The sequence below is a fragment of the Apus apus genome, chromosome 24 (genome assembly GCF_020740795.1).
Source record: "Apus apus isolate bApuApu2 chromosome 24, bApuApu2.pri.cur, whole genome shotgun sequence".
NCBI classification, from domain to species: Eukaryota; Metazoa; Chordata; class Aves; order Apodiformes; family Apodidae; genus Apus; species Apus apus.
In genome coordinates this window covers 1,436,531-1,456,927 of record NC_067305.1, presented here as the reverse complement: position 1 = coordinate 1,456,927, position 20,397 = coordinate 1,436,531, and the positions used below count along the sequence as shown (strand labels likewise).

General features: G+C 54.1%; 1 protein-coding gene across 1 annotated transcript; it reads left to right on the top strand.

The window, feature by feature from the left end:
* Nucleotides 1-25: 25 nt before the first annotated feature.
* Nucleotides 26-20,125, top strand: LOC127394194 (excitatory amino acid transporter 5-like). The gene is made up of 11 exons (XM_051640030.1): nt 26-130; nt 3,323-3,402; nt 6,699-6,911; nt 7,497-7,539; nt 8,261-8,483; nt 13,241-13,340; nt 13,534-13,767; nt 16,506-16,700; nt 17,671-17,805; nt 19,775-19,874; nt 19,991-20,125. Exons 1-11 carry the CDS (start codon nt 59-61, stop codon nt 20,123-20,125), a joined length of 1,530 nt encoding a protein of 509 aa, XP_051495990.1. The 5' UTR covers nt 26-58.
* The last annotated feature ends 272 nt before the right edge of the window (nt 20,126-20,397 follow it).

Here is a 20,397-nt window from a genome sequence, read left to right as displayed (position 1 = left end):
CTTCCTGCACCTCTGGAAGTGGGTACAGGCCTTCTGGAGGAAGAATGGCCTCTTGTCCATGTCGATGCTGTCGGTTGCCACCGGGTGCCTCCTGGGGTTCCTGCTGCGGGCGCTGGAGTTGACGGATCTGGTAAGACGGGTTGGGATGGGGACAGGAGCAGGGGGGATGGAGCAGGGCAGGCAGGGCAACCAGCACCATCGAGGGCCCCAAGTGCCAAAGTTCCTGCCCAAGAAACCCACCTCCCAGGGCAGGTTTCTCCCTCTGGCTTTTCTTTTCCTTTCTTTTTGCCCAAAAAAAGCTGCCAACAAGTACCAAAGCTGCAGGACAGACCCTGCCTCTCTCCACTGGGAGCGAGGAGCTCAGGGACGGATGCTCTGGGGCTGCAGGAGCCTCCAGGTGGGGTGGGGATGGGAAATGGGGGGATGGATGCTCAGCTGCTGGACACTGAGGGACAGCCCCACCCCGACACAACCCGCAGTGCTGGGGGGTGAGCTCCTCCTGTCCCCAGGTGCTCAACCAAAGAGCTTTTCCACTACCTGAAGGAGGCCCAGCAAATCAATACAGGGTAGGTGGAGAGCCTGGGGGGCTTCCAGGGGTCACCTTCCTCTGGGGACCCTTGGAGACAAACGCATTGGACAAAATGCAGCTGAAGGGCGTGTTTGCTCAGCACTTTCCGGGAGATGTCACAAAAAGCCACGTGGCTTTGGTGACTTTGGGAGTCTTGGCTGTAGCTCAGCCCTGATCTGTGGCCAGGGAGAGCTTGGCTGGGGCAGGAACATCCCGGTGTCACCCACGAGGATTTCACAAAGCCTTGTCACTTCAATTACGCCCCTGGGCATCACGATCAGCGTGTTACTTAATTGAAGCCCAGAGTGTCCTGGCCCCTGGGAGACTGGCAGCCTCCCACCCCAGGCCTGAGGAGCCTGGGACCTCCTGCCCCTTGTCCTGCCATGACCCGAGGTCCATCCTCTGCTCCATCTCACCCTGCCATGCACTGAGCTAGGCAGGAGTGTTGATCTGCACGAGGATGCGGGGGCTCTACAGAGAGACTTGGGTAGATTGGATCCTTGGGCTGATGTCCATGGTCTGGGCTTCAACAAGGCCAAGTGTTGGGTCCTGCACTTGGGCCACAACATCCCCAGGCAACGCTCCAGGCTTGGGAAGTGTGGCTGGAAAGTGTCTGGCAGGAAAGGACCTGGGGGTTCTCATTGACAAGGGGCTGAACATGAGCCACAGTGTGCCCAGGTGGCCAAGAAAGCCAGTGGCATCCTGGCCTGTGTTAGAAATAGTGTGAGCAGCAGCAGCAGCAGCAGGGAGGTGATGGTCCCCCTGTGCTCAGCCCTGGTGAGGCCACAGCTGGAGTGCTGTGTCCAGTTTTGGGCACCTCAATTCAAGAAAGATCTCGAGGTGCTGGAGTGAGGACAGAGGAGGCAACGGAGCTGGTGAAGGGCCTGGAGAATCCATCTGATGAAGAACCCTTGAAGGAGCTGGGAATGTTTAGTGTGAGGAAGAGGAGGCTGAGGGGAGACCTCATCAGTCTCTACAACTGCCTGAAAGGTCATTGTAGAGGTTGGTGCTGGTCTCTTCTCACAGGTGATCAGTGACAGAACAAGAGGGAAGGGCTTCAAGCTGCACCAGGGCAGGCTCAGACTGGACATGAGGAACAATTATTCCACAGAGAGAGTGGTCAGAGGCTGGAACAGGCTGCCCAGGGAGGTGGTGGAGTCACCATCCCTGGATGTGCTGAAGGGTGGTTTGGATGTGGTGTTGGTGGAGATGGTTTAGGGGAGACCTTTGTGGAGTAGGGATGATGGTTGGACTGGGTGATCCCAAGGGTCTTCTCCAGCCTGAGTGGTTCTGTGATTCCATGAGTTCATCCATCCTCTGCCCCAGCCCCATCCTGCCCTCTTGCCACAGCCCTTCATGTGGTCCCCAGGAGCTTCTTGTCCCCTTTAGAGACCTTTGGCCTGAAATCTGTGCTGCAGGTGAGGGGCTGGAGAAGCAGCCAGTCCTCACTGTCCTTCCCCATGATGGGAAACTGTCACGAAGCTGAGAAACCCACAGACAAAAGAGGTGCTCAAACCTGTTATTGCTCCTTGCATCCAGCTGGGCCCATCATGGCTCCAACTCCACATCAGCTCCCTGGGGAAACTGGCCAAGTTTAGGCCCCACGGGTGGGTGGGCACAGGGACAGTGATGTGGAGCATTTATTTTAATAGTTTGTCTTGGCATCCCTCAAAGCCTGGGGGTGTTGGTTTCTTTGGAGAAAGCCAAAGTACCTGCTTGGCTTGAGGCCACTTCAGATCCATCCCTGACACCTCCACAAGCAGATGAGTGAAAGACTGAGGGCAGGGAGGGAGGGAGGAGAGATGGGTGGGTGGATGGATGGATGGATGGATGGATGGATGGATGGATGGAGGGATGGATGGATGGAGGGATCGAGGGATGGATGGATGGATGGATGGATGGAGGGATGGATGGATGATGGATGGATGGGTGGATGGATGGATGGAGGGATGGATGGATGGAGGGATGGATGGATGGATGGAGGGATGGAGGGATGGATGGATGATGGATGGAACTCACCAGCCAGAAGGATGGTGGATGGAGAGATGGAGATGGGAGGGAAGTAGGGATAGGTGGATGGAGAGATGCTGGGCAGGCTGCTGGCCTTCCAGACCCCTCACTCTTCCCTTCCTGGGTTTGGGCTCTAGGCTTTGGGGGGTCTCTCTCCAGGCAGCCCTTCCCCACGCCCGTGTGAGGAGCGTAGGGGTTGGATGGATGATGCCACAGGGTAGAAACCTTCCTCTGTGCATGGTGAGGCTGCTCCACCACCAGGCCAGGGCCCCGGGCTCTCCCTGAGCTCAGCTTTGCCCTTTGCAGCCACGAGGAATTTCCACCTCTTCCCTCTGGCTCCCAGCAGCTCTGAGCCACCTCAGCACCAGCAGCTGAGTCTCTGCTCCCCAGGAACAAGGGTAACCACGTTCAGGAGGAGCCAGTGGTGGGGCTGTGGGGACCATTCCCAAGAAGCCAACAGACCAAAGGCAATTTTGGGGAGGGGACCAGCCCCACACACCCCTCTCTGGTTCACAGCTGAGTTTCCCATGGGGCCAGTGTTTCCCATTTCTGCCCCAGCTCCTGGTAAGAGAGAAGCCAGAGAAACAGCATCTCCAGGTGCCACAAGGAATGCCTCTTGGCTCTGAACTGAGCTCAGAGCTGGGTCAGGCTGGGAAAAAAGGCAAATGTATCAGTTTGAAACCCTTAGCTCAGGATCAGCCCTCACTGCTCAGCTCTCACCCAACCCAACTCTGCCCTGTGCAGGAGAAGCAGTATTTCTCCTTTCCTGGAGAGCTCCTCATGAGGATGTTGAAGATGCTGATCCTGCCCTTGATCACCTCCAGGTAAGACATCACCTTCTGCTTCAAAAGTATTTCTCCATCACATGGAGGACATCACCCCATGATCCCCTGTTGAGGAGATCACCCCAAAACTGCTTGGAGTGAGAAGAACCCCAGGCAAGCAGCCAGCAACCAAACAGCATCCTCTGCCTTGTGTCGTGGTTGGGCCAACAAAGACCCAGCCCCGTGGCCACTCACTCAGCTCCCCCCAACACACCCCGGGATGAGGAGCACAAACCCAACCAGAAGCTCCTGGGTCCAAAGGACAAGGAGGGATCTTCACTGAGGTCCCGGGCAAAACAGCCTCAACTTGGGGAACAACAATAATTGAATGTCACACTAATCAAGCCCCCCCAGGACACAGACCCCCCCAGAGCAGGGCTCACACACCTCCCCCCACCTCTCCCTTCCTCCCCCCCAAATCCCCTTGTTCCCAGTTTCTCTCCCTCCTTCCCCCCAGCCCAGGGGGATGGGGATGGGGTTTGGAGTCAGTTCCCAGGCTGGTGGTTCCTGCTGCTCCTTCCTCCTCAGGGAGAAGGATTCCTCACAGTCCTGCCCTGCTCCCCACGGGTCCCTCCATGGCAGAGTCCTCCACCAACCTCTGCTCCATCAGCCCTTCCCACCAGCCCCGGAGCTGCTCCAGCGCTGCCCAGAGTCCTGGGGGAACAGGCACCTCCCCTGCCCGGGGGCTTCCACAGCTGCACCAGCCCAGCCCACTGGCCACAACATCTGAGCCCACTGGCCAAGTTCACCCTCCTGGTGCCCCCAGGGCATGTCCCACCACGTTCCTCCACGGGTGCAGGGGCACAGCTGCCATCTCGCCATGGGCTGCAGGGAAACTGCTGCTTGGGCACCTTCTGCCCCTCCTTCCTCACCAACCAGCAGCACCCTCTGCCTCTCCAGCCCAGCTCTTCTCCTCTGAGTGCTCCTCTGCTCAGCTGTGGCCTCAGCTCTTCCGTATCTTCATGGCAGAGGTTCAGCTGTTGTCCCTCTGATGGCTCCTTGGCTGGTTTGGAGCAGGGGCAGCTTCTCAGCTCCTTATGGAGCCACCCCTGGTGACCTTCCCCCGCTTCCAAAAACCCCACCAAACCAAACCAGACAACTTGGTGTCCATCAAATCCCATGACCTCCCAGCAATGGTCTGGGACCAATCCTCACCTGGATTGGGTAGACACCTTCACCCAGGTCAGATACCTGCACTGCCCGGGGTCCTTCCCTTCCTTTTGGGCCCAGCTGGTCATGCTGGGCCCATCCTGGGTTGGAGGATGCTGGGCAGCTCCCTGAACTCAAAGCAGATTTCCTTAATTTAGACAGTTTGGAGAAAGTTCAGGTAGAAACCACAAACATCTCTCAGTGTTACATCTGTGGCTGCAAACCCCGCTTTTATCATCCTGGCCAGATGTAGAAATGAGGAGCAGAACTGGCAGAGCCCCACCCAGATCTAAGCAAGGTCTTGAAGAGCTGACATGGATTTACTTATTTTAAACAATTGCTGGCACAAGCTTATTAGAAATACCCAAGCAATTAGCTCTTCATTCCCTTGAGGACATGTCACTTCTCCATTGTTTCTCCACGTCTGCTTGCTGTCTCGTTTGCTTTGGGCTTCTTTTTGGGAGCAGAGTGACCTCAATCCTGACCCCACTTGGCCTTTTTTTTGGTATCAGCCCTTGTAGAGCTGCTTTCTTTTCCCCTCCAGGATTTCACTTCCCCTTCCCTGGCTTTTCCATCCCTCTCAGGGCATTCTCTGCCCTCCCCAGTGATGCTGGGTTGTCCCAGGATCTCCTCCCTGCAGGCACAGGGGCTGCACAGGCCCTCCTGGGGTTTTTTTTGGGGGGGATGTTGAATTGAACCAGACTTTCTTCTTATTTCATTAGTGAATGATGGTGAAGCCTCTTGCCCCTGTGCACTGTCCCAGAGGGGACCGGGTGTCCTCTTGGGATGGGCTGGGGCTCAGCTCTGGAGCTCCCCAAGCCTCACGTTGGAAAACATCACCCACTTCTGCTGTGGCATCTCTTGAGCTTCTCGTGGTCTCTCTCCTCCTGGACACGTGGCTGCTGGAAGGGATCTGTGGGCTCACCTCAACCACCCACTCCCTGTGTCCCCAGGGGTGGCATTGACCCTCACAACCTCTGTCTCCATCACATCCTGCCCAGGGGGCATCAGCCACTGCTGAAAGATGCCACCAGCCAGAGCCAGAGCAGAAAGATGCCAGAGCCCCCCAAGCCCCAGGGGAGCTGGAGCAGAACACACCAGCAGCCAGGAGCTCGGTGAGGGTCTGTGGGCACACGGGACATGCTGCAGACCCCCAGGGCTCCCATTTGCCCCCAGTGCCAGCACCACCCCAGCCAGATCCCCCTGGTGCTGCAGCCTGGCACAGCCTCTCTGTTGCAACATCTCCCTTCTGAGGAAAGGAGGGAGATGGAGGAGAACTGGGGGGCAACCTCATCAACCTTTATAAATACATAAAGGATGTCAGGAGGATAAGCCAGGTTCTTCTCAGTGGTGTCCTGGGATAGAACAAGGGGCAATGGGCACAAGCTGGAGCACAGGAGGTTCCATGTAAACGTGAAGAAAAACTTCTTTCCTGTGAGGGTGGCAGAGCCCTGGGACAGGCTGCCCAGGGAGGCTGTGGAGGCTCCTTCTCTGAGATATTCCAAACCCACCTGGACGTGTTCCTGTGGGATCTGCTCTGGGGGATCCTGCCCTAGCAGGGGGTTGGGCTGGATGGTCTTTCGAGGTCCCTTCCAACCCTTAAGATTCTGGGATTCTATTTTTAATCCAGTTTTGTTTAAAAGCAGCTTATGGGCTAATTCTGAGGAAACCTTGTGTGCACCTGAAGCCTGAACCTGCAGGTCTCTCCCTAGGGGGACAGTCCATCCCCACCAGGATTTTATAAACCTTAAAACCCAGCAATGGTGCAGCAGCAGCAGCAGCACAGGGTGTAGGAGATGGCAGAGACCAGTGTCACACAAAAAGAGCAGTGTTAGTTTTTCAGCATCAAAACCCACTACGAATATTTACTTCTTATCCCTTGGAGAGAACAGAGACCATGACCAGCCATGGGAAAGGGACTCAGGGAAGTGTCTCCTGCCCTTCACAGCTCAGCCTGGGTTGCCACAGCCTGTCCTGGGCATGAGATCCTGTGGGCACAGGAATGTCCAAGGGCTCAGTGGTACCCTTCTGCACTGGTTGAAAAAATATCTATGGAGACTTCTCCCAGCTTGGAGAGTTTCCCCATGAGATGCACCTTGTGCAGCTTTGGGAGCAGACACTGATCACCAGCATCTTTTCTGCTGCAGCCTCATGTCCGGGCTGGCCACCATGGACTCCAAGGCCTGTGGGAAGATGGGGTTAATCACCATCACCTACTACCTTTGGACAACCTTCCTGGCAGTGACTGTTGGGATCATCCTGGTGATCAGCATCCACCCTGGAGTAGCTGCCCAGAAGGATGACTACTCAGTGGGGAAGGTGGTGCTGAGCTCTGCTGATGCATTACTGGATCTGATCAGGTGGGTCACAGGAGCTCAGGAGGAGCCAGTTCCTGGCAGATATTGACACCAGGCACCAGTACCTCTGAGCCCAGCAACGTGGGGTTCATTTCTCCCTGCTCATGTCCCTCTGGCCACCCCACTGCTCTCCTCCCCGAGCCACCAGCAGCAGAGATGAGGAGCATTTAAATTCCTTGCAAAGCTCCAGGGTTCCCTCTGTGGCCCCAGCTGGTCCATGTGGAGCCCTGCAGCTCCTTGGGCTTTGCAAGGTGAAAATCAGCAAGAGTTGGTCCAGGGTGGGACAAATGAGGGTCATGGGGTGCAGCACAGAGCCAGGGGCTGGGGGAGAATCTCCATTTCTGGAGACATTTGATGGCCTGGCCCAGGCTGTGACCATCCTGCTCCAGCTTTGCAGGCAGGAGCCTCGAGGTGACAAAGGTCTTGACCTGCCAGCCTGGCTTCACCCTCTGCTTGCACAGAGGACATCAAGCTGGTGTTGGCTGTCATGGTCCTCCTCTTGGCCTGGTGGCCACCAGAGGTGCTTCCCAGGTTGTCCCCTGTATTCTCAGGATGTGCTTCAACCCCTGTGCTGTTGCTCTCTTACAGAAACATGTTTCCTTCCAATCTCATTGAAGCTTCATTCCAGCAGGTGAGTTCCCCAGCCCTGTGGGCTGTGGGCAGCCAGGATGGTGCTCAGCTCCTGACAGGGCTGCTCTCCTCACCTTCCCCACCCACAGCCTGGACATCAGCCCCTTCCCTCCCCTCTGCCTCCCTCTCCACCCTGCCTGGGCGCCCAAGGGTGGGAGGGTGCTGGTTGGGGCAGAGTCCCAGGGACACCCCTGCCTGGGTGGGCTCCTCTACATCATCACTTCCCTCAGACCCCACTCTGGTCCAGTGGCTTCTCAGCCCCTGGGATGGGGGGTTGGGGGGCAGGGGTTGGGAGGCAGGCACAGGGATGGGGAGGAAAAGCAGAAGGAAAAGTTGGGGTGGACAAAGGGGAGAGGCCAAGGAGGGGCCAGGCAGGGTGGAGGGGAGAAGGGCAAAAAAGCAAACTTAGAGTATTGGGAAAGAGTCTGTGAAGGGCCTGTCCATGGGGACCACAACCCTTGCCCAGTGCTGCACCAGGACCCTGCAGGACCCCCACAGGTGCCCCGTGTCTGCGTGGGGAGGTGCAGCCTCACTCGAGGGTGGCTGTGCTGGGTCTGCAGGGAACACTTCCCTTTCCTCTGCTCCTCACCTGCATTTTACTGCCTGAAAAACAAATGTTGAACCTCCAGGGCCACCTGGCCCAGCGCTGGGCTCTGTGCTCAGGGCAGGATGGAGCCCATGGCCAGCAGGACACTAACCTCACTGCTTTGCTTCTGTTCCAGTATCGAACTGTTATTGTCCCTGTGGTGAAGTCTCCTGGCTTTCCCAAGATCCCAGGGAAATCTCTCAGTTTTATTTACTTTGCACCTGATGATAAAAACCCTGAAATCCATCAGCCTGTTCTCCTCGAGCTGACACCATCACCTGAGATGACCTACAGGACCCTGCCCGGGACCAGCAACGAGATGAACGTCTTGGGAATCGTCATCTTCTCAGCCACCATAGGTACCTGCTCCATAGAGAAGGGAGCTCAGCCCCCCAGACTCAGCTGGCCAGGCTGGGCAGCAGTGCTGGCAACATGGGGTGGTACCTGCTGTGCCCACTGTGCTGTACCTTGAGGTAGGGATGCTCAGAGGGAAGAGGTTATTTTAGCTCTGACTGCTCAAGTCCCCAGGAACTGGGCAGAGCACAGAGCTTGTACCAGCCCCTTCACCAGAACCATCCATAACGGAGCTCAAAAAAAGGTGTCAGGCACTGGGAAGGCTGGTTTCTCCCCATAGGAACCTTCACAGCCCAAGCACGGGTCCTGAGGCTTTTCAAACTGTCACTTTTTGTGAAGTCTGCTGAAGCGAGGTGTCACTTTTGCAGAGGTTACAAACGGCCTGAGCCCCTCACACCAGCAGGGTCCGGGCTCCCTGGGCAGGCAGCAGGTGAGAGCTGGGGCAGGGGCAGGGCCTGCCATGAATGAATGGAAATTTATAACAGGACTTTCTGAAGAAGGTGAGGAAGCTTCTCACCTCGAACAGGTGCAACCCCACAGGGACAAGGGGCTTGGCAGCAATTTCAGGGAGGGAGAAGCAGCAGAGGTTGGATGGAGAGAACATGTGCAAGGGACAGGGAGGAAGGTTTTAAGGCAAGAAAGTCAAAGACTCAGGGAATGGTTCAGGTTGGAAGGCACCTTTAAAGGCCATCTAGTCCAACCCCCTGCAGTGAGCAGGGACATTTTGAACAGATCAGGCTGCTTAGAGCCCCGTCCAACCTGACCTGGAATGTTCCCAAGGAAGGGGCACCTACCACCTCTCTGGGCCAGTGTCTCACCACCCTCACTGTACACAAGTCTCTTCCTTATCTACAGCCTAAATCCCCCCTCTTTTAGTTTAAAACCATCACCCCTTGTCCTGTCTCTTATCATCCCACTGCTCCTGGTAATGGGAAGGAGGAACTTGGAGCTGACTCAGAGCAGGAGGTAGAAGGACACGGGGTGGAAGGCTGAGCAGGAAAGGGAGGAAGAGATGAGTTAGGAGGGAAAAGAGTAGGAGGTGATGAGATGAGCATGGGGACAGGATTATATGTAGCCTAAGAGGTGAGGACAAGGAGCTGGAATTGAGTGTGTAAGGAACCCAAAAGCCAATTAGAGGATTTGAGGGGTGGAGGTGGTGTAGCCAGCACAGCCCTGGGGCTCACCAGCCTGCTGCCAGGGCCAGGGGAGAGTGGCCAGTCTTAGAGGCTGTGACACTGAGTGTCCTCTTAGTGCCTGGAGGAGATGGACACGGTGAGCCCGGGCAGACAGACCCACTGTGAGGTCCTCACGGGACAAGGAGGTGCCTTCAGCAGACCCAGTGGCTGCCACCACCTGCGGAGCAGGCGCTGAGGGAACGTGTTCAGCTCCTGCCCCCAGGAATCCTGCCCTTCTCCAGCCCAGCCAAACTGGGGAGAAGCTGCTTTTCTCTTCTGAGATTACCAAGCCCCTGTCAGCGTGGGCGTGAGGATCAGCCCCGAGCCAGGACAGGCTGGGAGGCCACCTGGGCCATCCCCAGCCACCCAGCTGTGCTCCCAGCTTTGCAGAGGGTGGATCAGAGCTCCATGAAGGTCCAGATGGGCAGAGAACCACCTGCGCTGGGGATGGGCAGCCTGGACAAGGGCGTTCATTCATCTGCAGGTGGGAGAGGTTGAATCCATGGAGTTTGTTGGCAGCAAACAGGAGAGGGAGGGGGAAGGTTGGGAAACACGGCCCCGTGCGGGGGTACCAGGACCAGCTCCTCCTTCCAGCAAGGAAGCTGGTTGAGATCAGCAAAGGGTATTTGTGTCCAAGACCAAAATGTTGGTGGAACTGAGATCAAGGCATCCCCCCCTGCAGCACCCACTGGCTCCCCAGGGTGGCTTTGATGTGGATGGAAACCCCCCCAAAGCCCTCACAGCTCCAGCCATCCCCACTGCCTCTGACGTCCAGAAAAGGGCAGAGATCCACCTGAGATTCACAGTTACCTGAGGGAAACTGTCCCGTTGCTGGAGAGATGTTTCCAAATCTGGTCTGTAGGACCTGGAGAGAAATTTATTTCTTTCAGACCAGGTTCTGGCACCAAATCCTGGTCCAATACCCACAGAGCTGAGATTGAAGCATGTCAAGCCCTGGCTCATTTCTGAAAAAGTCCTGGGAAATGACCCCATCTCATCTCTCTTCTGAGCAAGTCAAGAGATCCAACTACCTGCCAAGGGTCTCTAGGAGGCCTCAGCCCTGAAGAGGGATGAGAGGGACAAGACCAGATCCTGGCTGCACTCTTGTTTTCCAAGCTAAAGCAGCCACTTGTACGGAGCTCAGGAGTACTTTTAGCTCATGGGACCACACAGAACGTAGAATATAATCATAGAATCATCCTGGTTGGAAGGGACCTTGAAGATCATCAAGTCCAACCATAACCTAAATCCACCAACCATAACCTCACCTACCCATTCAGCGCTTCAATCATGTCCCTCAGCACCACATCTCTATTTCTTTTCAACACTTCCAGGGATGGTGACTCCACCACCTCCCTGGGCAGCCTGTCCCACTGTCCAACCCCTCCTTTGGTGAAGAAATTATCTCCAATCTCCAGGCTAAACCTCCCCTGGTGCAGCTTCAGGCCATTTCCTCTGGTCCTGTCATTATTCACTTGAGAGAAGAGCCCAACTCCCACCTCCCTACAACCTCCCTTCAGGCAGTTGCAGACAGCAATGAGGTCTCCCCTCAGCCTCCTCTTCCTCAGACTAAACAATCCCAGTTCCCTCAGCCTCTCCTCACAGGACTTGTTCTCCAGACCTTTAACCAGCTTGGTAGCTCCTCTGGACACGTTCCAGCAACTCTACATGGACCACTGGGCTGGAAATTAAGATGGGCAAATATTCCAAGACTCCTTTTCCTTTTGCTCAGTGGGTTGGGGGGAAACTCTCAGCAGGGAAAGCCACGGGGTTGAGCACTGGCCAGTTTTGTGCTGGTAGAGCAGAGGGCATCAAAACCCCTCCAACCCCTCACGGATTCCTGCTCTAATATTCCTCCAACAGAGTGTTTGGAGTTGGAAGGGACCTTAAAGATCACCCAGTCCCACCCCCTGCATGGGCAGGGACACCTCCCACCAGCCCAGGCTGCTCCAAGCCCCATCCAACCTGCCCTTCAACACTGCCAGGGATGGGGCAGCCACAGCTTCCCTGGGCAACCTGGGCCAGGCTCTCACCACCCTCACAACAAAGAATTTCCTGCTGATCTCTAACCTAAATCTCTCTTCTTTCAATTTAAAACCACCCCCCTTGTCCTCTCACTGCAAGTCCCTGTAAAAAGCCCCTCCCCTGCTTTCCTGGAGCCCCTTCAGGTGCTGGAAGGTCACTATGAGGTCTCCCTGGAGCCTTCTCTTCTCCAGACTGAACAACCCAAACTCCCTCAGCCTGTCCTCATCACAGAGCTGCTCCAGCCCTCAGATCATTTCCTTGGCACTTCTCTGGACACGTTCCAACAGCTCCGTGTCCTTCTTGTGCTGGGGGCTCCAGAGCTGGACACAGGACTCCAGGTGAGGTCTCACCAGGGCAGAGCAGAGGGGCAGAATCACCTCTCTCCATCTGTGGGCCACACTTCTTTTGATACTGCCCAGGATGGGTTTGGCCTTCTGGGCTGCAATTGCACATTGGTGGCTCACGTCCAGCTTCTGACCCACTAGGACCCCCAGGTCCTTTTCCACAGGGCTGCTCTCAAGTGTGACCTCCCCCAGCCTGTGTTCATACCCTGGCCCAGGTGCAGGACCCTGCACTTGGCCTTGTTGAACCTCATGAGGTTCACCTGGGTCCACTTTTCCAGCTGGCCCAGGTCCCTCTGCATAGCATCCTGTCCCTCTGGCACATCAGCCACACCACCTGGCTTGGTCATCAGCAAACTTGCTGAGGGTGCTCTCAATGCCACCATCAATGTTGTTAATGAAGATACTAAACAGCCCCGGGCCCAGAACTGACCCCTGAGGGAGACTTGTCACCGTTTTCCATCTGGACTTAGAGCCTTTGACCACGACCCTCTGGCTGTGACAATCCAGCCAGTTCCTTATCCACTGATACCTGTATCTGACCACTTGGCTGGATCCTTCCTGACACACTGTTGTGTTGTCACCACCACGGTACAGTCCATGAGTCTCTGGCAGAGCCACCTGTGAGGAACAGCTGCTCAACAGCTGGCACAGCAGGTCCAGGAGGGAACCGGGATCTGCCACCACCCTCGGGGATCGGGCAGATCTGGGCCCTTCTGAGGAGCTTCACCCAAGTGATGTGTGGCTCTTCCCCCTCCAGAGCAAGGGTGGGGATGCAACATTATCATCACACCTCAGCTGTATCACGACCCCACCAAGATTTGTCCTTTGAAAAAAATCCATTTTCATTTCCCAAGCTACGTTCATCTTTTATTACCAAAGAGCAGAAAGACAGATGATCCACCTGGAGAAATGACTCCTCCAGAACTTGAGCAGCAGTGAAGAGTTTGCCACCCACCTACCTGTGCAAGGAAGATTCCAAATCTTGGACTGGGGCTTGGTGGGGTTTTTCAGAGAAAAGGGCAGATGTTTGTATTTCCTTGAAGCAGAGACTGACCGTGACCTGTAAGAGCACGTGGAAACCTGTAGGAAGTTTGACCTGCTGTGAGGTTGCCCAGTGAAACCCCTTCTGTGGCCACCAGGGCCTCAAGACACTGGGCAGGACGTGTGGCACCCCACGTGGTGCTGCTGAGGGACACAAACCCGTGTGCTTGGTTGCAGGACTTCTCCTGGGAAAAATGGGAGAGCGAGGAATGCCGCTGGTCAACGTCTGCCAGTGCCTGAACGAAGCAGTTATGAAAATCGTCTCCATCGCAGTCTGGTAAGGCTGGTTTTGATGGCTTCATTTCTTCTCTTACCTGCTCTCTAATGGCCATGCCAGTCCCACATCTGCAAGTGTCCCTTGTGAGCCCTGGCTTGGTTTTGGTGTGCCTGTAGCAAACACCAAACACTGCAGTGACTGTTTATTGTGCTGCATCCTCTTAAATCACTTTTTTCATGCTTATTTTTTGCAGGTACTTCCCCTTTGGGATTGTGTTTCTCATTGCTGGAAAGATCCTGGAGATGGAAGATCCAGAAGTGATAGGACAGAAGCTGGGACTATACGCCCTTACAGTAGTGTCAGGGTTAGTCATCCACGGACTCGTCCTCTTACCTCTGATTTTTTTCCTCATCACCAGGAAAAACCCCTTTGCTTTCATCCAGGGGATCCTGCAGGCCTTGCTGATCGCCTTGGCAACATCTTCCAGGTATGAAAAAGTGGCTGAAATCCAGAACCACAGAACCATTCTGGTTGGAAAAGACCTTTAAAGGTCATCAGGTCCAACTATAACCCAACTCTGCCAAGCCCAGTGCTGAAACCACGTCCCTCAGCGCCACATCTTTGCACCACGGCTTTGAAGCACCTCCAGGGATGGTGATTCAACCACCCTGGGCAGCCTGGGCCAGTGTTGGATAACTCTGTCAGAGATGAAATCTTCTTGGAGCAACCTGGTCTAGTGGGAGGAGTCCCTCCCATGCAGGGGGGTTGGAACTGGATGATCTTTAAGGTCCCTTCCAACTCAAACCTTTCTATGATTCTATGAAGTCCAACCACTAACCCAGCCCTGCCAAGGCCACCACTGCCCCATGTCCCTCAGCACCACATCTACAGGGCTTTGAAACCCCTCCAGGGATGGGGACTCCCCCCCTGCCCTGGGCAGCCTGGGCCAGGGCCTGACAGCCCTTTGGGGAAGAAACTGTTCCCAAGATCCAATCTCAACCTCCCCTGGCACAACCTGAGGCCATTTCCTCTTGTCCCATCACTTGTTCCCTGGGAGCAGAGCCCGACCCCCCTGGCTCCAGCCTCCTCTCAGGCAGCTGCAGAGCCAGCAGGTCTCCCCTCACCTCCTTGTCTCCAGGCTGAACCCCCAGCTCCCTCAGCTGCTCCTGCTCACACTTGTGCTCCAGCCCCTTCCCCAGCTCCACTGCCCTTCTCTGGACACGCTCCAGCCCCTCCGTGTCTTTGGACACAACGTCCAGTCCTTCTGAATCCTTCACTGAAAAATCTTAAAACCACCAAACCACCTCCTGTGTATTCCAAGGTCTTCAGAAGAAAAATATTGTCTACTTTGGTAAGATTTTATTTTATCTACTTTCTTTTCATTGAAAAATGTTCTTTATAACAATGAAGAATCTTTACATTAGAAACTATTTTTTTACTTGCTGAAGACACTCAACTTGGAATTTTCTGAGGAGAGGCTGAGGGAACTGGGATTGTTTAGTCTGAGGAAGAGGAGGCTGAGGGGAGACCTCATTGCTCTCTGCAACTGCCTGAAGGGAGGTTGTAGGGAGGTGGGAGTTGGGCTCTTCTCTCAAGAGAATAGTGACAGGACCAGAGGAAATGGCCTGCAGCTGCACCAGGGGAGGTTTAGCCTGGAGATTGGAAAGAATTTCTTTACCAAAGGAGGGGTTGGGCAGTGGGACAGGCTGCCCAGGGAGGTGGTGGAGTCACCATCCCTGGAAGTGTTGAAAAGAAATAGAGATGTGGTGCTGAGGGACATGATTGAAGCACTGAATGGGTAGGTGAGGTTATGGTTGGTGGATTTAGGTTATGGTTGGACTTGATGATCTTCAAGGTCCCTTCCAACCAGGATGATTCTATGATTTAACTGGGCAGAGGTTTTTTCTGACCTTTCTGAGGTTGCTCCTTCACATAACCCCAATAACACCACCTAGGATTGGTCCCTGTCCTGCTGCTCTGAGCTCCCTGCTCTCCTCCTGCACTTGGCCCTTGGGGTCTGTCACCCCCAGGTCCCAGGACACTGAGCTGCAAGGTGGTGGGAGCCTTTTGCTCCAGGGCTGAGCCCAGGGCTGGGGCTGCCACGCTGTGTGAAACAACTCCCTGCCCCCCAGGGCTTCTTGCAATCCCATCATCTGCTTTTCCAGCCTCATTTCATTCCTCCCATTTGATTTTCCTCCACCTTCTCATCCCAAGTCCTGTGTGACAGCTCAAGTCTTCATGCTAGGCAGATCCAAGAGGGAAAGGTCATAGAATCATGAAGTCATTTTGGTTGGAAAAGACCTTTAAGATCATCAAGTCCAACTGTTAACCCAGCACTGCTGAGGACGGGGGGTGCAAGGTCTGAGGCAGCAGCTCCTCGTGTGTGTGGGATGGAGGAGACCAGCGAGGTTGGTGCTGGAAGGTGCTGCCCCATCCTGATGTCTGAGGTGGCTGCAGGACTAAAGTGGGTGCCAGGGAAGTTTAGCAAGGCTGCAACTGTCCTACAGGGATGTCACAGAGAGTGGTTTGTCTTGCAGAGAGCAGCCAACTGACTACTTGGCTAATTATGTACCTTGTCCAGGTAGGGCTGGTTGAAGAACCTTCCATTGCCAGAGCAATCTGTGAAGTTCTGGTGCCCTCAGCACAAGAAAGATATAGACCTGTTGGAGAGGGTCCAGAGAAGGGCCACCAAGATGATCAAAGGCCTGGAGCTATGAAGACAGACTAAGAAAATTGGGGCTGTTCAGCCTGGAGAAGAGAAGGCTCTAGGGAGACCTTAGAGCAGCTTCCAGTGCCTGAAGGGGCTCCAGGAAAGCTGGGGAGGGGCTTTCCATCAGAGAAGGTAGTGATAGGACAAGGGGTGATGGTTTTAAACGGAGAGAGGGGAGATTGAGGTGAAATATTAGGAAGAAATTCTTCACTCTAAGGATGGTGAGGAACTGGGATGGGTTGCCCAGGGAGGTTGTTGATGCCCCATCCCTGGAGGCTTTTAAGGCCAGGTTGGAAGAGGTTTTGTGCAGCCTGGTCTAGTGGGAGGGTTCCTTGCTCATGGCAGGGGGGTTGGAACTGGATGATCTTGAAGGTCCCTTCCAACCTTCATGACCCTACGAAGCTCTGCTGCTGCACTTCCCCTCGGTGAGGACGGTGCTGCCACGACCTGGGGGCCTACTTACCCAGCTCAGTGAAAACGACGGAGGGAACCACCAACCGCTTCTTGTTCTGCAGCTCAGCAACCTTGCCCATCACCCTGAAGTGTCTCCTGGAAAACAACGGGATCGACCGGCGCGTGGCGCGGTTCGTGCTGCCCGTGGGCGCCACCATCAACATGGACGGCACCGCGCTCTACGAGGCGGTCGCTGCCATCTTCATCGCCCAGGTCAACGAATACGACCTGGACTTGGGGCAAATTGTAACCATCAGGTACACGTTTCCTTGTTGGATTTGTCTGTTCATCTGTTTATCTATTAATGTAGCTATTAATCTATTTGGGTTTATAGACATGGTAACAACCTCTCACGCCGCCTCCCCCTTTGGCAGAGGTTTTGCTCCAGCTCTGCTGGGGAGCTGAGGAGGAGGCAAAGGTGCTGCTGGGGCCCCAGGGAGAGCTGGGGCTCTGCACCCACAAACCTGCTGCACCAACACAGGCTTTGCCTGGAGGGAAAAGCCAGAGGGAACTAAGAGCACGGGCACGAGCAGGACAGCACCTGCACTGCAGATGAGTTATCAGAGCTGAGAAGGACCTGTGCAGGTCCAACTCACTCCCCTTCAGGAATGGATTCTCTTCATTTTATAAGCGGGGAAATAAAGCACCTATCTAGCTAAAAAAATGAATAAGAACAGTTGCAAATAGTTAGCAATTTTATGCAGGGGTGACCTGCAGGGCATTGTGTGCAAGCAGCAAACCTGCTGCAAGGCCTTGGCAGGGGCTTGGGGTAGCACCAGGAGGTGGAGGAAGCCAGATCCAACCCCGTCCTTTCCTACCTGACTTTGCCAGGCAAACGTGCTTGATAATTTTATTTTTTCTGCCCCCAAAACCCCAACACAATAACTGTGCAGCCACCTCCCTGGATCTCAACAACTAACGTAAAGGAGGTTGTGAAGAGGTGGGGATTGGGCTGCTCAATGAAGTTACAAGTGATAGCACAAGAGGTAATGGCCTCAAGTGGAGTCAGGGGAGGTTTAGATTGGATGTGGGGAAGAATTTCTTGCCCGAAAGGGTTGTCAGTCATTGGAACAGGCTGCCCAGGGCTGTTGTAGAGTCACCATCCATGGTGATACAGAAAAAGGACTCAGGGATGTTTTAGTCCAGGACTCGTCAGTGTTAGGTTAAGGGTTGGACTCGATCTTGAAGGTCTTTTCCAACCAAGGTGATTCTGTGCTTCTCCTGCAGCATAACAGCAACAGCAGCCAGCATTGGGGCAGCTGGGATCCCCCAGTCGGGGCTGGTGACCATGGTGATCGTGCTGACCTCGGTGGGGCTGCCCACGGACGACATCACCCTCATCGTCGCCGTCGACTGGGCCCTGTAAGTATAAAGTCATAAAGACATGGAGTTACAGCAGGAGCCAAGTGCCAGAGCCTGGTGCTGCCTTTGAAGCAGCTCTCATGGAGGCCAACAGAGGATCCCAGGATAAGGGATCACAGGACAAGTGTGAGATTCTTCATTTCCTGATTATTTTCTTGAAACAGCCCACGATGACTACGGGCAACCAGTGGTAACTGTGATAACTACAGGCAACCAGTCTCCTGAAGGAGTGTCTGACCAGGGGTGTTCCTGTTTGGAGGTGCCCATCACTGTCTAATGCCTCATTAAGGGCTGCACGTGGCTGCAGGTGGTGATGATTTTCAGCCACTCTCTCAAGTAAGGTTCCCAGTTTGAAACACCAGCTTGTCCCCAGCTTCCACCTAAATGATCTGATTGTACAACACATTTCTCTGAAATAAGTAACAAAATCTTGGGTGAAAAACATGTACTTCTATGCTTTTAAGAGATCAAAAGGATGCTACTTTCCTCAATAGCAAGAGGTAGAAAAGAAGGAAACCAGGTCCATAGTCTTGTCTTCATGAATCATTACTGTGTGAGGCTGCCAGTTAATGTATTCCATGGAAAAACTTCAAGTCTTCTTCTCCAAGCTGTCCACTCTGAACAAGGGAGGATGGACAGCACAGGAGTCAAAGCAAAGTGCTGGATGGTGTGGTATTTTTTTGGTGGAATATTATCCCTGGAAGAGGATAAGGTTGGTAAGGCTGGGTGAAATCTGCCTTCATACCAGGAGCAATTAAAATTTGAGAGAAAGGTGTTAATAACAACAAAAGAACAGCAAAAGGAGTGGAAATGTGTAATTGTTTAGGAAAACAGCATGATTTGCAGGGGAAAAAACCTCTGAGAAACTGATAATAAATCAGAAACCACAGGTTATTATTTACAGTATCTGCTAATCCAGTTTGGCACTTCTGACATACAGGCATCTTCACCATTTATAAGTAGAAAGTAGAGAAAAGAAGATGTCACATCAAAACAGTAACAAGGTCAAGCAGGAGTTGGTTTGCACCCCAAACCACAGCAGAAAATGAGACAGTTCTTGAGCAGATGTAGCAAAACCCCCTCTTGCACTTAATAAGCAACTTCCCTCTCAAACCCCTCTGTCACCAGAACTAAAACATCACTGGAGCTTCTAAAGGTCAGGGTGACATTTTCCAAGGGCTGCATCCAACACCAAGTCCATCTTCCACTAAGACCATTTTAATCTTGGTGGATGAAGACCAGGCTGAGCTCGAGACAAAAACTGATGCTTGATTACATTTGCCACAAACAGAAGTCAAGCAGGTGCAGCTTGTGAAATGAGCCAGTTCAAAGTACCAAGCTTAAAAAACGAAGTAACTCAGGTAGGTGAAAAAAGACAGACCCTGACTTCTACACCACTGACACGTGGCTTTGTTGGTTTGTCCTTCACAACCACCCTGGACAGAGAGGAAACAGCTATTTTCTTTCTTTCACAGAAAAGGAAGTTTGATTTTCAGGTGAAGCTTGCAAAATCAGCACACACCAGCAGTTCAGTCTTGGCAGGGTCCCCAGCACCATCACCTGCCCCACTGTGCTGGCACTTCCAGCTGACGGGAGAGCTGCTGTGGCTGGATAAACTGGATTTTTCTCCCTGAGAAGCATCTCAAGGAGTTTTATGACTCACTGAGGCAGCTCCCTCCCACATGGAGCAAAACTGATGCAGATCCATCCATCCATAGGGGAAGGAGCACAGGCAGGTGTAGGCACTGACAAGCTCGAGGTCATAGCACTGGGCTCAGGGACATCACACGTGGCATCTTCTCTCTGCATCTGCAAGATCAATACTGCTCGTGTCTCCACTTGCCATTAGCAAAACCAGTGGTAGCAACTTTAGGGATGGAGGCTGACGTGTTTCATAGCCAAAAAAGCCCCCGGGCAGGTTGGCTGTGGCCACTAACTGCATCCTCATGGCTCCCTCCCTCTCCTCCAGGGACCGGTTCCGAACCATGACCAACGTCCTGGGGGACGCTCTGGCTGCTGGAATCATCGCGCACGTCTGCGAGAAAGACTTTGCCCCAAAGCCCCCCGTGGTAGGTACAGCTCGAATGGGAGGGCAGAGGGATGCAGAGACACAAAGGCTGCACAGACACAACACACGGGCTGGCTCAAGAAATTCAAATGGTCTCTTTTTGTTCGCTTTTTGCAGCAAGGTGCCGGCAGCAGCGCAGACAAGTGCCCCTCTGTAGAGACCTCCCACCTGCATCCCAAAGATAACGTGATTGAAATGATTGAAGAAACTTTGTTGGATCCAACAGCTCATTATAACATCTGTCAGGTGTAGATTACAGCATTCCTGCTCCCGGGAATGGGATTTTGGTGCTAAAGACTGATATTGTGAATGTTGTACAGATGCTCTGTGAGATAAAGGCCTTACCTGGCACGACGAAGCCCTCTCTGTCCTTTGAAGCCTGGGGGACTCTCCAGGAAGCCCCCCAAGAGCAGGGCTGGGGGGAAGGGACCCCACTCCTCCTCACAACTATGGCCATGGCTGTACCAGCTGGGATTGGCAGGTTTTATGCCTCATTTTTTCAAGCCCAGCTCTGTTTGAAAGGT